Genomic DNA, 25265 nt, shown 5'->3' with positions numbered 1-25265 from the left:
ATTCCTTATTGCTACAAGGAGTGTCAGCAGACACTGTGATTCCAGTAAAGACACAGAAATGCTGGAGGAACTCAGCCAGTCTCGCATTGGCTGAAGGAAGTAAAGATATATTACTGATGATTCAGGTCTGAGCTCTTCTTCAAGGTATAAGTAAAAAGCAGGAAAACATCAGAATGAAGACTGGAGAATGGAAGGGGGAAAAATGGAAGGAGAAGGAGTCCAGACCAAAAGATCTTAATTGGATATGATAAGAGGAAATACAATGCTGCAAATATATTTGAAAATCCCTCTGTTGTTAACTAAGATGATCTCAGAAATATTTCTATGTATGATTTACTTGGTTGGCTCAACTCTTCTTCATGACATCATCCAATCTGCTTTCCTCTCTAATTGTATGTCAGGACTGAGGGAGTGAAAATCTGCACTTATTGCACAGATTTAATTTGCTCAATGCAAGAACTGAAGACAATGGGATCTTGAGCAAACAATGTGATGCTGGAAGGATTCGACAGGGCAGGCAGCCTCCATGGACAGAAATAGACAGTTTGGGGTCGGAGCTCTTTTTCAAGAGTAGATTATGCCTTCAGAATTTTTGCTTCTTCAAATCACATAATTAAACTTCTTTACCTGGGTCTTCAATGTTCAGGGTCTTCATCAGCCACTGTACAATGTCTGCACCTAGAGTGGAAAGGAGATGGAAATGAGTGATTGAACAGGTGGCAAGTACATTGCTGTCACTAGGATTATCTGCAAAATTATATTTACAGAGAGGTTAAGAATAGATCAAGCTACGTCAGAAGGTAAAACTGATGTAATTTAAATCAATGCCAAAAAATCTGTCCCATTATACCTATAATTATTATAGTACCATTGTAATCCAAAAGAGAAACAAACAATCCAGCATTCCTGCCTTGGAAATTTGCTTTGAATCAACATCCATGCTGAACATTAAGTCACTCTGGAAAGGATGGCAAAAATTCAAAGAAGAATTTGTGGGACCTTATTCTCATTTTGATGCAAAAAGATATTAACCTAGTTGAAGAAAATCAGGTAAAAGCCTTTGGCAGTGCATGTCTGCACCACACTAAAATTAGGTAAAAGCCTTTGGCAGTACATGTGTGCACCACACTAAAATTAGGTAAAAGCCTTTGGCAATGCATGTCTGCACCACACTAAAATTAGGTAAAAGCCTTTGGCAATGCATGTCTGCACCACACTAAAATTAGGTAAAAGCCTTTGGCAATGCATGTTTGCACCACACTAAAATTAGGTAATTTTGACTACATGAACTGTAGGTAATCATTTTCCTTTTTATTAAGGGATTGTGCTCAATTAAAATTTAGCTTTAAAGTGGATTGAATAGGTCCTACATAGTCCTTCTTCTGCAATATGTGTAGATCCTAGCAGAATGGCTGGAGAGACAATGGTCTCAATATTACTATCCTGTCCCTATTATGTCAAGTCAAGTCAAACTTATTGTCATCTGATTGCACGAGTACAACCTGATGAAACAAGGTTCTCCTTCCTCAGTGCAAAACAAATAGGCACACAACTAGACATAACACATACACAGACAAACAATACATATGCACAACAAGTATTCATATATTCAAATAAATAAATATTGTTTCATGAATATGAGAATCTCAGATAGTTAATGTGAGCAGTTAATTTGGCTGTTGAGCATCTCACTGTAGGAAGAAGCTATTCTTCAGCCAGGTGGTGCTGGCTCTTATACTCCTTTATCTCTTCCCTGAAGGGAGCAGCTGAAAGATGCTGTGTACAGGATGGAAGGGGTCCTCAATGATTTCAAACATCTCTTCAGACAATGATCTAAATAGATCTCATCAATGGAGGGACAATGGTGGGGGGCGGGGGGGGGGGGGGGAGAGGGAGACCCCAGCGATCTTCCCTGCCACTCTTATGGTCCTGTGCTTTGACCTCCAATCTATTTTTCTTCAGTAACCATACCACACTGTGACACAGCCAACCAGGATGCTCTCAATAGAGTTCCTATCGAAGGCTGACATAAATGTGGCTGGGAGCCTTGCCCACTTCAGTTTTTTCAGGAAGTTCAGTCACTGTTGCACTTTCCTGACAAGAGAGGAGATGTTGTATGTCCTCGACAGGTCACCAGTTAAGTGAACTCCAAAGAACTTGGTCCTATCCACTACAGAACTGTTGATGTGTAGTGGAGAAAAGTCAGTCCTGATGCTCCTAAAGTCCAGGGCAAACTTGAAATGAAACACGTCAGCTCACACTCAGTATATAATCCTCACCCCACTCCAAAACCCTGTGAACTACCTTCATCTATCACCACACTGGCACTTTTCTAATGCTCTCCCTCAAGTCCAACACACCCCAATCCATTCACATCTTGAACACAATGACTACAACTCTATCCAGTACACAGTGCCATCCCACAAACTGAAAAAAAAGGTGGATAATAACATAAAATATAGTAGGGTCATTTGTGGTAAAGAGAAAGGACCATTCCTTGATATGAAGTGGTGTCAGAAGGAAAAGGACAGAATGGAAGAATTAATCCAGGAGTATTGTTCGGAGGTTAAAAACACAGAAATTCTGGAGGAACTGAGCAGGTCTTACAGTATCCGTAAGAGATAAATGTATATAACTGACATTTCGGATCTGAGCCTTCTTCAAGGCTGTGGGACTTGCTGAGTTCCTCAAATCTTTGTTAGCTATCCAGTGTTCTCTCCTACTTACAAATGGTGACATGTTGAAATATCACTTCAGATTACAAAACCATTATCACTCCATTTATCATTGTTTTCCTCAACATGCCATCTTACCATTCAACACATTTTCCTTTTTCTAAATCTGATTCCGCAAAAACATGGATCAGGTCAGTCACTGAGCTCTGAGAATCTGGCTTCAATATTTTCAATTGACAGTTGTTTGGTGGAAGTAACATGCCCTGCCTCTTCCTTCCACCACCGTCCCTTTCCAACCAACTCCCCTCCCCATAAAATCAACTGTGTAAAGAGAACATTGTGAACCCATGTGCACATGGACCAATACAAATCTCACAAATTGTCAATTAATTTTTACAAAACAAGTATCTGATACTCCAGAATCTGTGTCTTTCCAAATTCAATACAGTAAAATCCCCTTTATCCGGAACTCAAGCAACGAGTTGCAAAAAAAATCGCGGAAAATAAATAGGTAAAACATACGAAAGTTTAATATTGATGCCCCAGCAGTCAATTCGCCAATCCATGCAACACGCAATCTCAACCAACCAGCAAATTCACTTATCTGGCATCTACCATTTTCCATATTGAAGTTCCAAACTGTAAGATTTCAGATAAAGTGTCCAGACAGGACTGGAGCTTACTTAGCTGATTTGAACTTCCAATTAATATACCTTACACTTGGAAATTCATTTCCATTCTAACAGCCCAATTTCAAACACATATAATCTTTACAAATGTCATCTATTTTGTACATTAATGAGAAGCTGTTGGTTGATTCATCAAATTCTGATCTATCAACAAACACTGGATTAAAATTCAGTGGGATGATATTTTCATCAACATTTTAATGTTTCCTGTGTGTTTCATTTCAGTGTTCTGTGCACCAGCTGAGAGGAGATAATTAATAGCTTAATAACATTGAAGCTCAATGTTGTACTAATGCTTGTATTAAAGGTAGAAGAGCAGCCCAATTATGTTAATAATGTTGGAGTTGAAGCATGGATCAGACATTCATAAAAGGGAGGATCAGGTTTATCTTTACAGGCATACCCTGTACACAGTTAATACGTTCCAAGCAAGTCAGTGCTATGGAAAACCGCACTGTTCAAAGCATTTTAACAATGCACTGTAATGTCATTCATCCAATCCTATAAATGGATCTATAAAACTAATCTTTATTGGCAATAGATCTACATTGAACAATAAGTGAACATTGTTTATTTAAGAAAATATTTGTCTGATGTAGATTTGTGTCAAATCGCCCACATGAGACTTTCACCAAAGTTAGATCGGTACCTCGGCGGCATAGTGCAGGGAGTACGATGACAGCAGGGACAGCAATAACTTTCAACCCAGCCACTTAATACTCTCTATTCCACAGCAAATTCCAAGAGTTCCCCTCCATACAAACTGGCTTTGTCTAGTGGTTCAAAACTCGCCGGTCTATTCCATCAGAGCAGAGATGAAAATGATTCCCATCAGCATAAGGCAGCGTGCTGCAGGATAGCGCAGGAAGCCCGATCACAGCGGGGACAGCAATAACTTTCAACGCAGCCACTTAACTCTCTCTATTCCACAGCTCAGCGACTATATTTCAAATATTTTAAACTCGAGTGTTGCAAAGTATTATGAAGAGGTTTAAATAGCAACAACAATAAAAATTTAACATTGCAAATTTAAAACTGCGGGTCAGAAATGTCAAACCGCGTTATATCAAAATCCATCCTTTCAAAACTGTGTTATGCAGGGTATCCCTGTATAGTCAGAGTCGCACAACACAGAAATAGGCTGTTTGATATCAACAGTCAATGATCCACCTATACAAACTCTAAATTTTATTCTACCCACATTCTCAATAACTTCCCCTGATGCTTTACCAATCACCTACACCCCAGAAGCAATTTACACACCGAACAACCAACCTACTGACCCACCAGTTGTGAGAAGAAAGAGGAACATCCAGAGGAATCCCATGTGGCCATGGGAAGAACATGCAAATTTCATGCAGACAGCACCAGATTTCATACTGGAATCTGAGTTGCAGGAGCTGTGAGGCTTTACTAGCTGCACCATTGTACCATCCTAATGTAAATTTATAAAATTGGCATGGTCAGCAGGAACTGAAACGCTCAAACATGGAACAGATCAGTACTGTACTGTAAGGTCACAATGCTGCACCTACCCATATAAACTTATTCCACATTAAGCTCATCCTGCCTGACCTCACAGTCCAAACCCCACTATTTTGGCAACATCCATGTGCCTATCTGAGTATTTTAAATGTCCCTGATATACCAACCTTTACCACCACTCCTGGAATGCACACCACTCTTTGTGTAAAAAAAATCACACTTTTGACATGTTGCCTCAACTTCCCACCATTCATCTTCACCAGATGACCTCTGATGTTGGCCGCTGCCATGCTGGGAAAAAGGTGCTGGCTCTTGAAATAGTCACCACATTATATGTCTTTCATTATGTTTATTTTCCAATCAAGTCACACATAGTAACAGTACACTTTCTCTACTAGCACTAAAGTTATTTAAAGCTGATCATTTCTAGATGTTCATTTTTTTGAACAGCACCTGAGTTCACGATCAAACTCATATCCTTGGAGTTGCGAGGAAGAGTCAAATATCACTGGACAATGAAGATTTTCCTTTCTGAACATTTGTGGGTGTATTTCATGGATTTTGAACTGATGATCCTGAAAATCACCTTAAAATTTCCTATCACATACAATTTTTTAGATATGACCTATTTTTCTGATTTACTGTCATATTTTAAGTCTGCTTCGAGCATTCAAAACCATGAAGTCCAACAAGTCATTAAAAATTCATGTTCTGCCTTCACATTTAGACTTCTTCCCTGCTGATCTTGGTGCAGTCAGTGACAAACATTGTGAAAGGTTTCACCAGGACATTGCGACCATGGAAAAGTGGTATTAGGGCAACTGGAATCGATCAATGTTGGCCAACTATTTGTTGGACACTGACACAAGAGACATTAGATGCTGAGTACTGAAATTCAGAAGTGAAATATTTTTAGGTCAGTTGATCTAACACAATGTGACAGCATCATAATGCGATTAAACAAGTTAAATTCAATAAAAGTTAATTTAATGTTTCTCCCACTTCCCACGTGATACAGCAAATCTGAAATTATCTTTGTGTTCAGCCTGAGGTTGTCTATCATAATCTCCAATTGTTTTTCAGGAAGCAAACCTTTTGAAAAAAAATTGTTGTTCATTGTAATCAGCATAATGTGAAAAAGTGTGAAGTCATCAACTTTTGTACCAGGAATAGACAAGGAGAGAACATGTATCTAAAAGACAGATAAAGACATACCAATGTTTAAATGGAAGGGTCAATATTATCACTCAACCTCTGAAGCAAAAATTAGAGGCATCTCAATTTTAATATAACCAAATGTACCATTTATACTGCATAATAGTACAATGGATAAAATGGAGCCTATATTATTCTTACTGGGACACTACAGAATAAATCAGTGGTTTTAGCCAATATTTATGCTCCAAATGTGGATGATCCAACATTTTTTGAAAAGATTTTTGATCTTTTACCAGACGTGTCCCAATACTCACTAATTTTAGGTATAGATTTTAATTGTTGTTTGAAGACAATTTTAGACTGTTTTGGGAAAAAAAGACTAATCTCTTGAAATTGGCTTTAACAATACACCCCTTCTTATCTAATGTGGGAGTTTCTGAGATATGGAGATTTTTGAATCCTATCTCTAGGGATTACTCTTTTTTCTCAACCATTCGTAAAGCCAATACCAGGGTTGATTATTTTTTAAATAGACAACCAGCTAATTAACTTGGTTAAAGCTTGTGAGTATCAAAGTATGGTCATTTCACCTCAAGCTTCAGTCTCTTTAAGTTTGGAATTCCCAAATACTCTGAACATTAAAAAACAAGGTCGACTTTAAAACCCTATTATTTAATAATAAAGAGTTTTTGACTTTTTTAGAGAACCAAATTCAATTTTTCTTTGATGTTAACTCAACCCCAGATGATACAAATTTAGTGGTCTGGGATAGTATGAAAGCCTACTACCTACATGGCCAAATCATTTTTTATACAGCCAATAAAAACAAAAAGATGAGATTTGATTAATCAGATTAAGCAAATTGATTTAAACCTTGCCCAAGATAGAGGCTTAGAACTATTCAGAACTGATCTAAAATCTAAATTTGTCCCTCTTTCTACACATCTGATTGAACAATGGATTTTAAAAACTAAAGGCCAATTTTATATTTATGGACATAAGTCCTGTAAACTGTTGAATATCCAAATGAAAGCTGCATTGGCTAAGAAGCAAATTAATAAGATATGTCTCCCTAATGGTAATACTACTACCGATCAATCCAAAATAAGTAATATTTTTTAAAGATTTCTATATTAATTTATATTCCACTGAATTTAATAATGATCATGATTTAATAAATGAATTTTTAGACCATTTAAATATATTGATAATTTCTCAGGAAAATGAAAAAAAAACACATCTGGAAGCTCCAATTTCACAAGAAGAATTGCATAAAGCAGTATTTTCATTACAATCAAGTAAAGCTCCAGGGCCGGATGGTTATCCAGTTGAGTTTTACAAAACCTTTTCTGAATAACTTGTCCCACATTTAAACTAGGTAATAAATGACTCTTTCTGAGAAGGAAACTTACCTCCTTCTTTTAATGAAGCAGATATTTCGATGCTTCATTTTAAAAAAAAGAAAAGAATCAGCGGATTGTGCATTTTACAGACCGATCTCCTGACTAAATGCAGATGTTAAGATTTTATTTAAAGTTTTCACATATCAATTGGAGTATGTCTTATCAGGTATAATAAACTCAGATCAAACAAGTTTCATTAAAAAAATACATCCTTATTATTATATCCATAGATTACTGAATATCATATACACACCTTCTACTCATAACAATGAACGTATTTTATCCTTCGATGAAAGTGAAGTGAAGGAGGAAATAGCAGAGGCTCTGGCGGTAATTTTCCAAATGTCATTAGATATGGGGATAGTGCCGGAGGATTGGCGCATTGCGCATGTGGTTCCGTTATTTAAAAAGGGTTCAAGGAGGAAGCCTGGCAACTATCGGCCTGTAAGTTTGACGTCTGTGGTAGGTAAATTAGTGGAGAAAATTCTTAGAGATAGTACTTATAAACATCTGGATAGACAGGGTCTGATCAGGAGCACTCAACATGGATTTGTGGGAGGAAGGTCATGTTTGACCAATCTGATTGAATTTTTTGAAGAGGTGACTAGAAATGTGGATGAGGGTAGTGCAGTGGATGTTGTCTATATGGACTTCAGTAAGGCCTTCGATAAGGTACCACATGGAAGGTTAGTTAGGAAGGTGCAGTCTTTAGGTATAAATTTTAAGATAGTCAAATGGATTGAAGATTGGCTGAAAGGGAGAGGCCAGAGAGTGGTAGTGGATAATTGTCTGTCAGGTTGGAGGTCGGTGACCAGTGGTGTGCCTCAAGGATCTGTATTGGGCCCATTGTTGTTCGTTATATACATTAATGATCTAGATGATGGGGTGGTGAATTGGATTAGAAAATATGCAGACGATACTAAGATAGGTGGAATAGTGGATAATGAAGAAGGTTTTCAAGGATTGCAGAGGGATTTGGGCTGCTTAGAAAAGTGGGCTGAAAAATGGCAGATGGAATTTAATGCTGATAAGTGTGAGGTGCTTCATTTTGGTAAGAAGAATCAGAATAGGACATACGTGGTAAATGGGAGAGCATTGAGGAATACAGAAGAGCAGAAAGATTTAGGAGTAACGGTACATCGTTCCCTGAAGGTAGAAACTCACGTGAATAGGGTGGTGAAGAAGGCTTTTAGTATGCTGGCCTTTATCAATCATTGCATGGAATATAGGAGTTGGGAGGTGATGTTGAGATTGTATAAGACGTTGGTGCGGCCTAATTTGGAGTTCTGTGTGCAGTTCTGGTCGCCTAATTATAGGAAGGATATAAACAGAGTGGAGAGAGTGCAGAGAAGGTTTACCAGAATGTTACCTGGGTTTAAGCATCTAGAGTATAGGGAGAGATTGGACAGATTAGGTCTTTATTCTTTGGAGCGTAGAAGGTTGAGAGGGGATTTGATAGAAGTATTTAAGATTATGAAAGGGATAGACAGAGTGGATGTGGATAGACTATTTCCGTTAAGAGGAGGAAAGATTAAAACAAGAGGACATGAGTTAAGAATTAAGGGGCAGAGGTTTAGAGGTAACATGAGGGGGAACTTCTTTACTCAGAGAGTGGTAGCCGTGTGGAATGATCTTCCGGGAGAAATAGTGGTGGCGGAGTCAATTGTATTATTTAAGAAAAGGTTGGACAGGTATATGGATGAGAAGAAGATGGAGGGTTATGGGCATTGTGCAGGGAGGTGGGACTAGAAAGGGGTGTTTGGTTCGGTGTGGACTAGAAGGGCCTAATGGCCTGTTTCCGTGTTGTAATTGTTATGTTATGTTATGTTATGTTATGAAAAAGCATTCAACTGAGTAGAAAGGGAATAGTTATTTGCCACTCAAGTCAAAATTTAATTTTGGTCCAGCTTTTATACATTGGATAAGACTTTTATATACATCTCCAATGGCCTCAATTCATACCAAATATCTGCAATCCAAACTTTTTTAACTAATCGAGGCACAAGTCAAGGCTGTCCTTTGAGCCCATTGCTTTTTGAATTAGTACTGGAACCATTTGCTATTACTCTGCCAGCAAATCCTGATTTTACTGGTTTGTTTAGAAGAACTACTGAACCAAGGATATCTCTTTATGTGGTTGACTTTTATTGTTCATTTCCAACCCCGAGCTATCCATACCAAATGTACTGTCGTTACTTTCTCGTTTTAGCAGATTTGCTAGTTAGAAGATCAATCTTCATCAGTCCAAATTACTGCCACTGAAGGGTGCACCAAACTTTACTAAATATTCATTCAAAATAGTGAATGAACAATTTAAATGCATAGGAATGATCATAACTAAGAATTAATTTTTTTAAAGTAAACTTTCAACTTTTAGTCAACCAAACCAAATCAATTCTTAAAGTATGGTCACCACTCTCATTGAATATAATTAGCTGCATTAATTCAGTTAAAATAAATATTCTACTAAAAATTTACACCTCTTTCAATCACTGCCTATGTCCTTTTTTGACAATTTCAAATCAATTATTATGTCATATATATGGCAAAACAAGAAACCTAGATTGAATAAAAGGTGTCTTCAGAACACTAGAAATAATGGGGGATGAGCCCGACCTAATTTCCATTTTTACTCTCGGGTTATAAACATAAGAAATATGTTACTATTGTAATATGAAAAAAACAGATTAATATCCTAATTGGATTGAGATGGAGTTGAGATCTCTCAGAAGTAATGACACACAGATTGAAGATCTCAAATCAATTCAGAAATTTTTTTGGACTTACGGGATTTATAGTCACAAGTCTTATGATATCTACTTATTTATTTCAATCAGCTATTTTAGATGTTGGTTTCCAAGAATGGAATTTTTAAGTATTAATAGTTTTAAAGATCTTTTTATACAACAACATTTTATATCTCTTCAACAACTGGGGACAACATTTAACATATCAAATAGACATTATTTCAGATACTATCAAATTTGACATTTTGTTTGTTCTTAGCTTTTAACATTTTGTACTCTTCCTGACCCAAATTTTATCGATAAACTCTTCAAGTTACAATTTACTCATAAAAGCATGATATCTGCTTTATATTATAAACTATTGAATATAAAAGCAATTTCTTTAAATGGGATTAAAACTGAATGGGAAAATTATCTGAATTTCTCTTCCTCAGAAGAAGAATGGACTTCAATTTTCGGGATGATTTACGATTCATCATTATGTGCTGGGCATAGTCTTATTCAATTCAAAGTACTACATCATGTATATTTCTCCAAAGTCAAACTTGCTCAAATTTATTCTGCTATTATTTCACTTTGAAACAAATGTAAATTATTCAATGTTCGTTACATCTGTTTTGGACTTGCCCTAATTTGCAAAAATATTGTACCAACATTTTTAGAACGTTTCAGCCCTATTTAGGATCACTTCAGATCCGGTAATTGATCTATTTGGTTTGTCTAAAGATATAAATATTATTTTATCTTCTAATCAATCCACTTTATTAGCAAGAAGAGCAATTCTGTTAAAATAGAAAGATGAGTTCCCATCTACACATAATCAATGGCGATTAGATATTATGTCCTTTTTAAATCTGGAGAAAATCAAGATTTATTTTTATTAAGACTTGGGGCCCATTTCTAGCTCACTTCCATCATTTAACTAATTCGGTGTGAAGATGAACGTCCCTGGGTGTACTTCTTTGGATCCCCTGAGGCTGTTTGTTTGATTTAACATGACACACAATATGAATGTTAACCTTGACTGTTGTGGGTTTGAATTTTTTTTCTTTTCATTTTTTCTTACTTACAATATTGTATGCATTATCATTTATTGGATTTAGAATTAAGTAGTGTTACTATTGTACAATATCTTATTATTTGTAAATCTTCAAAGGTTTCATTGCAATTGATTTACTGCTTTTTTTGTTTTTCTGATAAAACTCAATAAAAATAATTTTAAAAGAAAAAAAAGATCTAAATTGCACAAGATTTAGTTACACAAATGTTCAAAGGAGTCTGGGTGTCCGTGTACAGAAATCACTGCAAGTTGATCTGGAGGCAAAGAACCCAATTAGTAAGTGAATTGGTATATTAGCCTTTATTGCAAAAGCATTTCCAATCAAAAATACAGATGCTTTTCAGTAATTAAACTGGCTAAGGTGAGACCAGACAATCCCGACCATGGATTGCCTCTTGAGATTGTATGTTCTTGCGTTCTTGCTGTGATTGTGCGGACATCCCCCGATGTCCTGATTTCTTCCCACATTCCAAAGGTCTGCTGAGTGGTAGGCCATCTTGTGCCAGATGACTGATTAGAGAATTGTTGGGCAGGTGATATTAGGAAGTTGTGAGGGGGTGGGGTTAATTGGATTGCTGCGAGAGGTGACATTGACTCGATGGGCTGAATGAACTGCTTCTGCGTTGTGGTGAAGCGCAAGATGTGAGGATGTACTACTGTTGCCCACTCGGGACAATGTCCAGGTTTGAAGCTTGCATTTTGGCTGGAGAAGGTATGATTGCTCAGAGTCACAATCTCTGGCAAGACAACGGCTCCTCAGAAAAGGCAGTCTGAGACAAACATACCCTCTAGCAGAGCACACAACGACTTCTTCCTCTGCCCCCATTCTAGCAGCTGCTCTCACTCTCTTCTCTTCCTTTATCTGAACCAGCAATGAACCTTGACGTGTGGCACGATTAGTTCACACCAGGGTTTATGCTGCCTCTTTCCAGGTTACTTCATTCAACCTTATACCTTTATCGTCATGTAGCTATTTAATTAACCACTCCACGGATGAATGAGTCCATGTTCCAACAATCTCTAAGTAAAGAAGTTTCTCTTGCATTTTCTTTCTGGATTTATTTTTATTTGTTTTCACAGCTCTCCCCTGCAAAGAAAACATCTCTAAGCTGTCTCAGCGCATGCCTTCAAAATATTAGATATTATCAGGCCACTTCTCAGTCTTCCTTCCAGAGAAAAGAGCCTCATTTTAATCAGTCTTTCTAGAAATAAGATACAGTTGCTATGATCATCTATTGTGTTTGTCATTACCCTGAATTATCAGGAATCAGTAGGAGCCATTATATTTGAAATATTTACCAGAATTTGTGATAGTTTCTGCCAATTAATTCAGTAGATGAGTAAGTGCTGAAAGATTAGAGGCTGATGCACGTGGGTATTTCAGACATAAAACAATAATCTTCAATGAAATCAATGCAGAACTGAGAATAGCATGAAAGCTACAAATGAGCCTGCTTCACACTTCCTCTGTAAGCCAGTTTGCATATTTCAGCAAAGGGAAAAATCCTGATTCAAAAAGAATATATTCATTCACATTCAATGAATTCTTCTCAGGCTTTCTATAACTTTTTGATTTGTTTTTGCTTTTTATTCGTTATTTAAGTAAGCAAGAGACTGTAACTGTGCCATGTGGCTCAATACAAGCCCAGCATAACGCCTCTGTTTTTGAAGTCTATGCATCTAGAACTAACCCTAATGCCTTGATTGCCTTCCGAAGGTTTTGTGTCATGGGTGTAAGTTCTTTCTGCGTCCATTCTTTTCCCCTACTATCTACAGACATTTTCCAAAAATAACTGCTCTCTTCATTTCTCCATCTTCAATCAATCCACTTGCACTGAGATTTGTTGATATTCACTTGTCATCTGCTCTGTGATGTTGAATACCTGTGAATCTCTCCTTGCATTTTGTTGAATTCCCTCAGAATTAATTACTTTCTTTTATTTACTCATCTACATATATTGACATCATATTTTATTGATACTCACACATTCTCAAAATTATTCGTGTAAACGGTGGAGAGTAGTGGACTAAATGCCAATCCCCTATAATTCCTTTCAGGAGTGGTGGATTTACTCTGAACACAATTAGTTTATAAATGATCTCATTTCTTTTCTGACTGACAGTTTTTTCCTGTCTTCTTCTGGTGTCCTATAGTTGGTGGATTTTATGTACCTATTTGGCTGCAGCAAGCAAGAATTTTGGTGCATCTGTGCGTGGTACATATGTACTTGACAATAAACTCATTATCATTGCCATTGCCTTTTTAAAATTTTTTATTGTTTCATTGGCATAAAATACAAATAATTAATCATTCATCAAAGAAAACAATACAATAAAGATTAATACAAAATGATACACAAAATTGTTCTGACAAATGTTTTAGATGTAATAAAGAGATAGGGACTTTAGCACATTCTGTTTGGCCTTGTGTGAAAATGGAAACATTTTGGAAAGATTTGAATATATTATTAGGACAAATTATGAAGATACAAATACCAAAGGATTCGAGAATATTTTTACTTGGCAATGTATATGAAACAGATATTGAATTGAAGTTCGACAACTATCAAAAGAAAATTTTGCGTGTAGCAACAGCGGTAGCAAGGAAATGTGTGGCAATAACATGGAAATCAGACAATTTTATATGATTGGACAGGTGGCAGACTGAAATACAAAACTGTATACCTTTGGAAAAGATTACCTATAGTTTAAGGAATCAACTTGGGAATTTTTATATGATTGGGCAACTGTATATGGATTTCATTGGTAAAAGTCCATCTACATCGTCCACATTTCTTGTTCCTCCCATTTGATATTTAGAAGATAAAATAATTATATTAAAATAATATGAATAGTTATCTATCTATCTATCTATCTATATACACAAATATATCCAGGTGTTTTCTTTCTTTGCTTTCTTTTCTTCTTTCTTTCTTTTTCTATTTTGGGGGAGGGTTGAGGGATAGGGGGAAGAAAAGCAAAATTTTGGGCTTTGTTTTTTGATTGGACAAATTTGGCTTTTGCTGAGGATTTTATTGGTTTTATTAGTCTGGATCAATAGTGTCTCCTTGTAAAGGTTCTGTGAGCTATAAAATATAACAACATATTTTTATCATGATTTTATAAGATGATATTCGCATGTTTCTTTGGCCATTACTAGAACTGTGATATTATCAGCAAGATCCAGTTCATGTGTAGCTACACTTAAGCAACAAGGGGCCGATACATTCTTTCCAGTGACAAACTAGACTCTGGAGTTTGGCTCCTGCTTAACAACTGGAATAAGACTAGAACGTACAAACTTCTGACTCAGTGCTTAGTTCAGATATTTGTACTCAAAGTGTGGATACTTTGGCCCACTGAGCCTGCACTATTCCTATTTTCTGGGCCTAATTTATATTTACACAGGCTCTTACACACATGAGAGACTGTGGACACTGGAATCCGGTGAAAAAAAAATCTCTTGAGGAATTCAACAGGTCAAGCAGTTCTTACTGGTAATATTGTCTTAAAATATATAGCCTCATGTAAAATTAATTTTGGGATTGTTACTTCACTCCCAGCTGCTGTGAAAGAGATAAAAAAAATAATTGGCATTAATCACATCCCACTCAGAAGGCCCTGAGTTTTTTTTATAGCCAATGAAGTAATATTGCACTATATAAATGTAGCAGCTGTTGTAGGAAAACACAGCAACCAATTTGCACACAGCAACCTCCCTTAAATGCCGAAAACGATGACGACCAGATATTCCAGTTTGGTAACAAATATTGCTTGGGACCCTGGGAAATGTCCTCTGATATTCAAAATAGCAGCTTGGACTTTAAGGCCATTTACCCGATAATGCAGAAAAGTTTCAGTTGAATGCATCAGTCAAATAACAGAATCACCAATACACTCTTGGGTATTACACTGGGTTCTCAAGATAGATTTTTGAGCTCAAGTTTCCGCAATGGGACCAGAACCCACAAACTTTTGGCTCAGAGGTATGACTGCTACTCGATGAGCTACTGTAGATAAAGACCATTAGAAAATAGTTAACAAAAATGCTGACAGAATTTATTTCCTGCTGAAATTGTATTTTTTCCTGATCATCCAGGATCAATATAACTTAAGTGGGAGTAACATGAAAGTCTGCAGACGCTGTGATTGTCCATAAAAACACGCAGAAATCCTGGAGGACCTCAGCTGGTCTCGCAGTGTCCACTGGAGGTAAAGGTATATTACCAACGTTTCGGGCCCTAGCCTTTCTTCAAGGTAAAAGTAAGAAACAGGAAGGCATCTGAATAAAGATAAAGAATGGCAGAGGAGAGGAGGACCCACCTGCTGCGGAAACATGTGCCCATTGATTGAAGAGGTGCAACTCCTGCACGGCAACCATCAGTATGCCTAGATGGTGTACCCGGATGGCTATGAGGACATGGGCCCTGTCCGGGACCTGGCGGATGCCGGAGACCCCTGCCCACTCCCCACCCCCTTCAACCTAGGTCCTACTATCAGGGACTCAGTGCAGGACCCAACCTCCCCCCCACCATGCCATACACCCTGGACCCTGCTCCAGCTGCTCTGACCACCATGACTTCCCCCACATACAACCAGGCCCCACCTCTGATGGAGCCAGCCCTCCCTCCCCAGCCTCAGGATACACAACTGGCAATGGAGCCGACCATTATACCACCGGCGGAACTGCACCAGTCACAGAGGCGAAGGAGACCACTGGACCAGCTGAACCTCTAGGACTTTTAACCTGGCAGGGTTTTTGTTTTGAAAGAGGGGGTGAATGTGATGATACAAATATGTGCATATGTGACTGTCAATGGGGAGCTGGCCCGTCCCCCACTGGTGACTCGCTCCCTAGTAACTCCTCCCCTTGTGACCCTGGAATAAAGGTTGACCTCCCTCTTCCTATCCTCAGTCGAGCACTTGGAATCGGGCCAGCTACAAGTCTAAAATAAAATAAAGGCTATTGTTCCTCACTCTACGGCTTTGGAGTTATTGATAGATCCTATCACTGTTACAGTTGGGGGTGTCAGGCAACGCTAGTTTTGTGTGTCTTTATGGCAGGTGAACATTGAAGAATTTTGTGTATTAGTACATGACAATAAAGAAACCTAGAAATATCCAGACTGACTGACTGCCTTTTTTGGCCAGCAGCTTAGCAATGATCGCAGCAAAAATGCGAAATTGTTGGAGAGATTCAGCAGGTTTTGCAGTGTTCATAAAAAGTAAAGATATATCACCAATGTTTCAGGCCTGAGCTCTTTGTCAAGATCTCAGGCCAAAAACATTGGTTATATTTCTTTACCTCCTATGGATATTGCAAGAATTGCTGAGCTCCTCCAGCATTTTTGTATTTTTACCACAACTCATGATGCCTCCCAGGTGGGACCAGTCAAAGCAGAGACCATAAAAAAAAAGCAGATCTTTAGCGCCAATGTGCCAACAGTATTCAGTATCTCCTCCCCCTCACTTCCCAGCAAGATGCAGTCTATCAGCAACAACTGTGTTCATGCGGCTGTAAATTTAGCCTTTAATTCATTCCAACCCACATTTTTTTGTTTTACCCATCATGTTTTTTTTAAAATTTGCTCTTTAAGGTCCAACAGGATGACAATTTTCTGCAGGGCTACTAATGCACAGCAACTAGATGCCTCTGTTACCTTCCTACCTTCCTCACTGCTGAACCAGACTAATCTGCTGTGGGGATCTTTACTGATTTTCTCTGAGGCAAAAAATGGAACTTCGCTATCAATTACCCGACAATGTTCAACAATAAGACTCCTTTGAAGCCTCTATATTAAAGATTCTGCATCATTCTCCATTGGATCAAGCTTAATTTCTTCCCATCTGTTCAAACTCATTAGCCTCCTCCCTGGGCCTAGTGCTTGGCCAGAGTTGCACAGATCAGTGATAAATGTGCTTTTCATCATGGATGAGAGTTTTTATAAAATGGTGCAATTACAAGAATAGTTCAAGTAGTTGCTCAAAGGAACAGAGAAGGTGAAGGCTGCTTGCGAATTTCCCAGATTATCGAGTGACTTCCAGGAACATTCCCATTGACATGATTTGTCAAGTTCAAAATTAATTGGGCCCCGGAATTGTAACGTGCGAAAGTCTAGTAAGATGGTATTGGTCCTGATGAAGTGAATGCTCACATGATTGAAGGCCAGGGTTGGAGGTGCACATTTTGCCTTGAGAACTGGAAGTCGAGTTTGGGAGCTGAGGGTGATGGAAATATTTTCATTGTGCTGAAGAAGAATTACTCGGTGAGAGAGATGGCATTCTTAAAGGCATCCATTCAGCAGACAATAAGGTAAAAACAAACTAACTGAAATTGGGTGGGAAACTTGTTCAATTTGAGGCACTGAGGTCTAATTTTTCTATGTGCAAGATTCTAAGCAGTGGGATAAGTTACTACAGAATGTTTTTCTTTTTGCATAAATTGGGACGGATTAGCTCTGAGAAGATGGGGATGAATATGAGATGGAAATATGAGGCATAAACATTAATCACCATTTTGACAATGTGCCTGATATTGACATCAATGGTTGTGGATATCAGTCATTTTTTTACAAACATCAAAATAAATTTTAATTGGTTTAGCATCCATTCTCATATGCAACTTAACCCTGAATCACAAAATGACCTGATACTTCCTCTGATATAGCTCAAATAGGAAGATATAGTGTTTAACATCCGCAGAAGTTTGAGTTACTAGCTCTAGGACTTAACAGGCATTTTGCCAATGGAAAAATTAAACAGGGGTGTCTTACTCAAGTGCTCCATTGCAGGCGATGAATCAATTGCATTAAACTCTTTTGGGAATAATTGTCACACTTGTTACACTTCTCCTTTTTCAGGTGTAGAGCTCGTTGAAAGAACCAAAGACTTGTTGATCCAAACCAAGGCTTTTATTAGCAAAAGACAGGAGCTCTTCACAGGTGGCCGACCAGTCCGGAATGATCCGACCTGGCTAGGGACACAACCCTTTAAGGCCCAGACAATAGGCGTGGCTTAGCTCTCAGCCAATCGCTGTAAGCACAGTCTAGATACTGTAACTATATACACTATATACATTGGTGATAGATCTGTACTATCACATCAGGTAAAATCTTTTTGGTTTCCAACCCTCTAATGACAAATCAAAGCGATAGAATATAAATAATACAGCAGCTTATGGCTCTGTGAAAGGACATGTAAATACTTTAGGAAAATCTAAAGGACCCATTGGTGCTAGTTGACTATTTGGAAACATTAAAGACTTGTTTTTAATCTTTAGTGCTCCAAGAGATTGAATGCATTATCTCACTGGAAACAGAGATCACTGAAAAAGTGTGACCTTATAGCCGTTACTGAGACATGGCTCAATGAGGGGTGTGATTGGGAGCAAGGTTACACAGTCTATAGGAAAGATAGGCTGGTGGGTAGAGGAGGACAATAGACAATAGACAATAGACAATAGGAGCTGGAGTAGGCCATTTGGCCCGTCGGGCCAGCACCGCCATTTTAGATCATGGCTGATCATTACCATCAGTACCCCTTTCCAGCCTTATCCCCATAACCCTTAACTCCGTTACCCACAAGAGTCTTATCTAACTCTCTTTTGAACATAGTCAGCGAATCCGCCTCTACCACCCTCTGTGGCAGAGCATTCCACAGATTCACACTTCTCTGGGTAAAAAAATGCTTTCTCATCTCCGTCCTAAAGGGCCTACCCTGTATTCTTAAACTATGCCCTCTAGTCCTCGTCTCCCCCATCATTGGGAACAAGTAATCAGACTTCACCTGATGATTTTGTATACCTCAATCATGTCCCCCCTCATCCTTCTAAACTCCAATGGATACAAGTCCAGTTTTTCTAGCCTTGCTGCATATGACAACCCTGCCATCCCTGGAACTAACCTTGTAAATCTGCGCTGCACACCCTCTATAGCTAGTATGTCCTTCCTCAAGTTTGGAGACCAGAACTAGACGCAATACTCCAGTTGGGGTCTCACCAGGGCCCTGTATAACTGCAGAAGGGCGTCTCTGTTCCTATACTCCAATCCCCTCTTTATGAAAGCCAACATTCCATTTGCCTTCTTCACAGCTTTCTGAACCTGCATGCTAGCCTTCAGTGACCGGTGAACAAGTACACCCAGATCCATTTGCACTTCCCCACTCCCTAGCTTGTCTCCATTTAAATAATACTCAGCTTTCCTATTACTTCCCCCAAAATGAATAACCTCACATTTGTTCACATTGAAATTCATCTTCCATTTAGCCGCCCACTCCTCCAGCCTGTCCAAGTCCCTCTGCATTTTCCTTACATCCTCCTCACACCCCACACCGCCACCCAGTTTAGTGTCATCTGCAAATTTGCTCATGTTATTTATAATCCCCTCATCCTAATCATTAACATAAATTACAAACAACTGAGGACCCAACACCGATCCCTGAGGCACTCCACTCGTCACATCCTGCCATTCTGAAAAAGACCCATTTACTCCAACCCTTTGTTTCCTATCTCTTAACCAATTTCCTATCCATGTCAGCACCTTACCTCCAATACCATGCTCCCTGATCTTGCCCACTAGACTCCCGTGCGGTACCTTATCAAAGGCCTTCTGGAAGTCCAAATTCACCACATCCACTGGCTCTCCCGAGTCCACCCTCTGATGATAATTAATGACATTCAATCAATAGAAAGAAGGGACATAGGGTCTAAAGAGATAGAATCATTATCGGTTGAATTAAGAAATGTCAAGGGTAAAAAGACCATATTAGCAGTTATATACAGGCACCCAAACACCAGCCGGGAAGTGGATAATGAGATACAGCAGGAAATATTAGCCACAAGGCTAATATCAAAATAATTATGGGAGATTTTAACATGGCAGGGGATTGGGAAAGAGAAGACAATTCTAGAAGCCAGGAGAGAGAGTTTGTAGAAAACCTAAGAGATAGCTTTTTAGAACAGCTTATTGAAAAGCCCACCAGGGGATCTGCAGTTCTGGATTGGGTCATAAGCAATGAACCCAAGGTTGTTAGGGAGTTAAAGGTCATGGAACCTCTAGGAACCAGCAATCATAACATGGTTGAATTTAATTTAAAATTTGAAAAGGAAAAAAAATTATCAGATGTATCAATTTTTCAGTGGAATAAAGGAAATTACAGTGGTATGAGAAAGGAACTGGCTCAAGTAAACTGGGAAAGCAAACTAATTGGAGGATCAGATCAGGACTGTAAGATATTTTTGCAAGTAATAAAAGGCATGCAAGATAGATATATTCCAAGGAAAAAGAAATTTGTCCAAGGAAAGATGGTACCATTGTGGCTAATAAAAGAGGTGAAGGCTAAGATAAAAGCGAAGGAGAGGGCATACAAGGAAGCTAAAATTAATGGGAAATCAGAGGACTGGGATTCCTTTCGACAATTACAGAAAGAGACAAAAAAAGTCATTTGTAAAGAAAAGATGAGCTATGAAAGGAAATCAGCTAACAATATTAAAAACGATACTAAGAGTTTTTTCAAATATATAAGAAATAAAAGAGAGACACGTGTTGACATAGGACCGATAGAAAATGATGCTGGGGAAATTGTAATGGGTTATAAAGAGATGGCAGAGGAACTTAATCAACATTTTGCATCTGTCTTTACCATGGAAGACATTAATAATATCCCGGACAGACAGAGGCTTCAGGGAGTAGAGTTAAATTCAGTTAGGGTTACTAGAGAAATTGTGCTAGGCAAACTAAATGGATTAAAGATTGATAAATTTCCCAGGCCGGATGAGGTGCATCCACAGGTTTTGAAAGGGGTGACTTTGGAGATTGTAGATCCATTGGCAATGATCTTCCTGAAATTGATAGACTCTGAAGAGATTCCAGAGGATTGGAAGGTCGCAAACGTGGTTCCGCTGTTTAAGAAAGGTGGGAGACAGAAAAAAGAAAACTATAGGCCGATTAGTCTGACGTCAGTGGTTGGGAAGATATTAGAGTCGATCCTCAAGGATAAGGTGATGAAATACCTGGAGATCCATGACAGGATAGGTCCAAGTCAGCTTGGTTTTTTAAAGGGTAGATCCTACCTGACCAACCTATTAAAGTTTTTTGAAGAAATCTTAAGTAGGATAGACAAAGGAAAGGATGTGGATGTTATCTATTTAGATTTTCAAGAGGCTTTCGATAAGGTGCCATATATTAGGCTGCTAAATAAGATGAAGGCCCATGGAATTACAGGGAAATTATTAAACTTGATAGAAAAGTGGCTGATAGGCAGGAAGCAAAGAGGCTGCCTGTAACTAGTGGTGTTCTGCAGGGGTCAGTATTGGGGCTGGTGCTGTCTACAATTTATATTAATGATTTGGATTGTGGTATGAATGGTTTTGAGGCCAAATTTGCAGATGACACCAAGATAGATGGCAGAGTAGGAAGTGTAGTAGAAACTGTAAAGTTGCAGAAGGAAATAGATAGATTAGGAGACTGGGCAAAATTATGGAAGATGAGATTTAACATAGAGAAATGTACAGTTGTACATTTTGGCAGTGGAAACAAACAGGCAGAATTATCTTTGGATGGGGTGAAAATTCAGACTTCGGATGTGCAAAGGGACCTGGGTGTCCTCGTGCAAGGAAATCAGAAAGTTAATGACCAGGTGAAATTGGAAGTGAAAAAAGTGAATGCTATGTTGGCATTCATTTCAAGAGGAATAGTGTATAAGAGTAAAGAGGTGTTGATGAGGCTCTATGGGGCACTGGTGAAGCCTCATTTGGAGTACTGTGTGCAGTTTTGGGCCTCCTATCTTAGAAAGGATGTGATGTTGCTGGAGAGGGTGCATAAGAAATTTACTAGGATGATTCCCAGAATGCAAGGGCTAACGAACAAGGAGCGTTTGGCAGCTCTTGGGCTGTATTCATTGGAGTATAGGAGAATGAGAGGAGATCTCATAGAGACATTTTGTATTTTGAAAGGTTTAGATAGGGTGGATGCGGGTAAGATGTTTCCCTTGGTGGGTGAATCGAGGACAAGGGATCGTAGTCTGAAAATTAGAGGTTATCCATTAGAAACAGAGATTAGGAAGAACTTCTTTAGCCAGAAGGTCGTGGGTCTGTGGAACTCACTGCCGCATACAGCAGTGGAAGCCAGATCACTGGGAATATTTAAACAAGAAATAGACAAGCATCTCATTAGTGAGGGCATCAAGGGATATGGGGAAAAGGCCGGAAATTGGAACTAGTGTAGAGTAGCTTAGTGTAGATTTACGGAATGGACTGGATGGGCCTAGTGGCCTGCTTCTGTTCCTTTGTCTTGCGAAAATACTTTAATATACATGTCTCCATCGCATTGGCGAAAGGGAACAGTGCTTCAACATTTAAATGTGGTTGCATCAAATCCTAATTAGCCTATTTTTCCAGGCAATTTATGCTTCTTCGCTTCAGATCTGCATGATTTTTATTGTTTCTTGGCCGCTACAAATTGCCCTCAGTGGTGAAGCCTGGAAGGGAAGGTTGGGTGATGGGCACTGTGGGTTAGTGCAACGCCTTTACAGCACCACCGATTGGGACCGTGATTCGAATCCCACACTGTCTGTAAGGAGTTTGTACATTTTCCCCATGTCTGCGTGGGTTTTCCCCAGGGTTTCTGGTTTCCTCCCACTATTCAAATTGTACCAGGGGTGTAGGTTAATTGGGTTAAATTGGGCGTAGGCCCGTGGGCTGAAATGGCCTGTTACCATGCTCTATGTCTAAATTTAAATTTAAATTAAAAAAAAATTAATAAAGTGACCATAAAGCATGGTTGACTCAATAGAATGCATGCAAAACAAAGTTTCTCACATGACAATAAACTTAAAGTTGAATGGCTAGAGGATTAATACAGGGTTAAGGTAGATGGGTGGTTGAAGGTTGGTGTTGAAAAGATGGGTCTATTTTTGTGCTGCTCCTCTCGATCAGGTGATGACTCTGACACTGAGTTTGGGGAGTCTCAGTCTTGAAACTATTCAATGGCTCAGCAGCCTTAGCTGAATGCCAAAGTTTCACAACTCACTGGGAGGAGCAATTCCTTCTGATTGACATCAAATAGGACTTCCTTCTGAATCTGGAACCATGCTCCCTTAATCCACAGCTCAACTGTAATGCTTGTCGATGCCTATGAAATCTCCTTTGGGGCTTGGAGAGGCAGCAGCTGCCATATTGTTGGATAATAACCCAGAGAGTTACAGTATAATTCTGAAGATATGAATTAAAACTGCTGCAGAAATAACATTCAAATAAAAGAGAAAATGTTGAAAATTTATCAGCTAAGGAGGTGTGGGGGTCCAAATAATTGTGACATCAGAACGTAAGGCTTCATGGGAAAAGGTGTCAGTGTTCGAAGTCCCAATGCCATATCTTCCCAAATATATCCATTCTTCTTTTCTTTGTCTTGGCTTCGCGGACGAAAATTTATGGAGGGGGTAAAAGTCCACGTCAGCTGCAGGCTCATTTGTGGCTGACAAGTCCGATGCGGGACAGGCAGACACGGTTGCAGCGGCTGCAGGGGAAAATTGGTTGGTTGGGGTTGGGTGTTGGGTTTTTCCTCCTTTGTCTTTTGTCAGTGAGGTGGGCTCTGCGGTCTTCTTCAAAGGAGGTTGCTGCCCGCCAAACTGTGAGGCGCCAAGATGCACGGTTTGAGGCGATATCAGCCCACTGGCGGTGGTCAATGTGGCAGGCACCAAGAGATTTCTTTAGGCATCCTTGTACCTCTTCTTTGGTGCACCTCTGTCACGGTGGCCAGTGGAGAGCTTGCCATATAACACGATCTTGGGAAGGCGATGGTCCTCCATTCTGGAGACGTGACCCACCCAGCGCAGCTGGATCTTCAGCAGCGTGGACTCGATGCTGTCGGCCTCTGCCATCTCGAGTACTTCGATGTTAGGAATGAAGGCGCTCCAATGAATGTTGAGGATGGAGCGGAGACAACGCTGGTGGAAGCGTTCTAGGAGCCGTAGGTGATGCCGGTAGAGGACCCATGATTCGGAGCCGAACAGGAGTTCCGGTACCGCACGGATGGCAGTCTCTTCAATCTGAGGCGCCTGCAAGCTCACACCAAGACACAAGAGAAACTTGTCCGTGAACTACTCTTTGCAGACGATGCCGCTTTAGTTGCCCATTCAGAGCCAGCTCTTCAGCGCTTGACGTCCTGCTTTGCGGAAACTGCCAAAATGTTTGGCCTGGAAGTCAGCCTGAAGAAAACTGAGGTCCTCCATCAGCCAGCTCCCCACCATGACTACCAGCCCCCCAACATCTCCATCGGGCACACAAAACTCAAAACGGTCAACCAGTTTACCTATCTCGGCTGCACCATTTCATCAGATGCAAGGATCGACAATGAGATAGACAACAGACTCGCCAAGGCAAATAGCGCCTTTGGAAGACTACACAAAAGAGTCTGGAAAAACAACCAACTGAAAAACCTCACAAAGATAAGCGTATACAGAGCCGTTGTCATACCCACACTCCATATCCATTCTATTGTCAACTTTAATTGGTCTATCCTTGGGGCAAATAATAACACAAATATATTAAATGTGTCTCTCTTCACACCTGCTGCTTGTCCTTCTTGGTGTTTGCACCATTTTCTGTTCAATGTCATAAAATATATCTGATTTACCAAAATGGTATGGGAAATATGGAATGCGACAGTCTCTCTGCCATCTGAAGTAACCCAGCAACCAGCTTGGCTGCATCCACAAAATACGATTTAAAAAGACGAGCAGACCACATGTCTTGAAACTTAGAAAATCTGCAGATGCTGGAAAAACTCAACAGGTCATGTAGCATCTGTAGAAAGTAAAAGGCACTTGATGTTTCAGGCCTGAGCCCTTCTTCAGGAATTTCAAAAACCATGGCAGATACCTGAATAAAACAGGTGGAAGGGGGAGAGAGGAAATGGTGGATCACAGGCTGACAGGTGAGGGGTAATAGGTGGATACAAGTGGGAGGGTAGAAGAGAAAGAAGCTGAGAAGTGATGGGGAAGGGGACAGAGGATTAAGAAGGGGAGCTCACTGATAGGAGAAGAAGGGAAAG

At 39.3% G+C, this 25265-nt stretch overlaps 1 protein-coding gene across 8 annotated transcripts in view; it reads right to left on the bottom strand.

Moving 5' to 3' along the window:
* LOC138753742 (regulator of G-protein signaling 6) overlaps positions 1-25265 on the bottom strand; it is a 125786-nt gene that overhangs the window by 59563 nt on the left and 40958 nt on the right. For 7 of the 8 annotated variants that reach the window (XM_069917096.1, XM_069917097.1, XM_069917098.1 and 4 more), the window contains exon 2: positions 628-678. The exons of the other annotated variant lie outside the window; for it this stretch is intronic. In XM_069917096.1, the coding sequence (XP_069773197.1) occupies positions 628-678 (51 nt within the window). The remainder of the gene's footprint in view (positions 1-627; positions 679-25265) is intronic. 8 annotated transcript variants of the gene reach the window in all.

This window comes from Narcine bancroftii, chromosome 2, assembly GCF_036971445.1.
Source record: "Narcine bancroftii isolate sNarBan1 chromosome 2, sNarBan1.hap1, whole genome shotgun sequence".
Classification (NCBI taxonomy): Eukaryota; Metazoa; Chordata; class Chondrichthyes; order Torpediniformes; family Narcinidae; genus Narcine; species Narcine bancroftii.
This window is presented reverse-complemented; position numbering and strand designations above follow the sequence as displayed.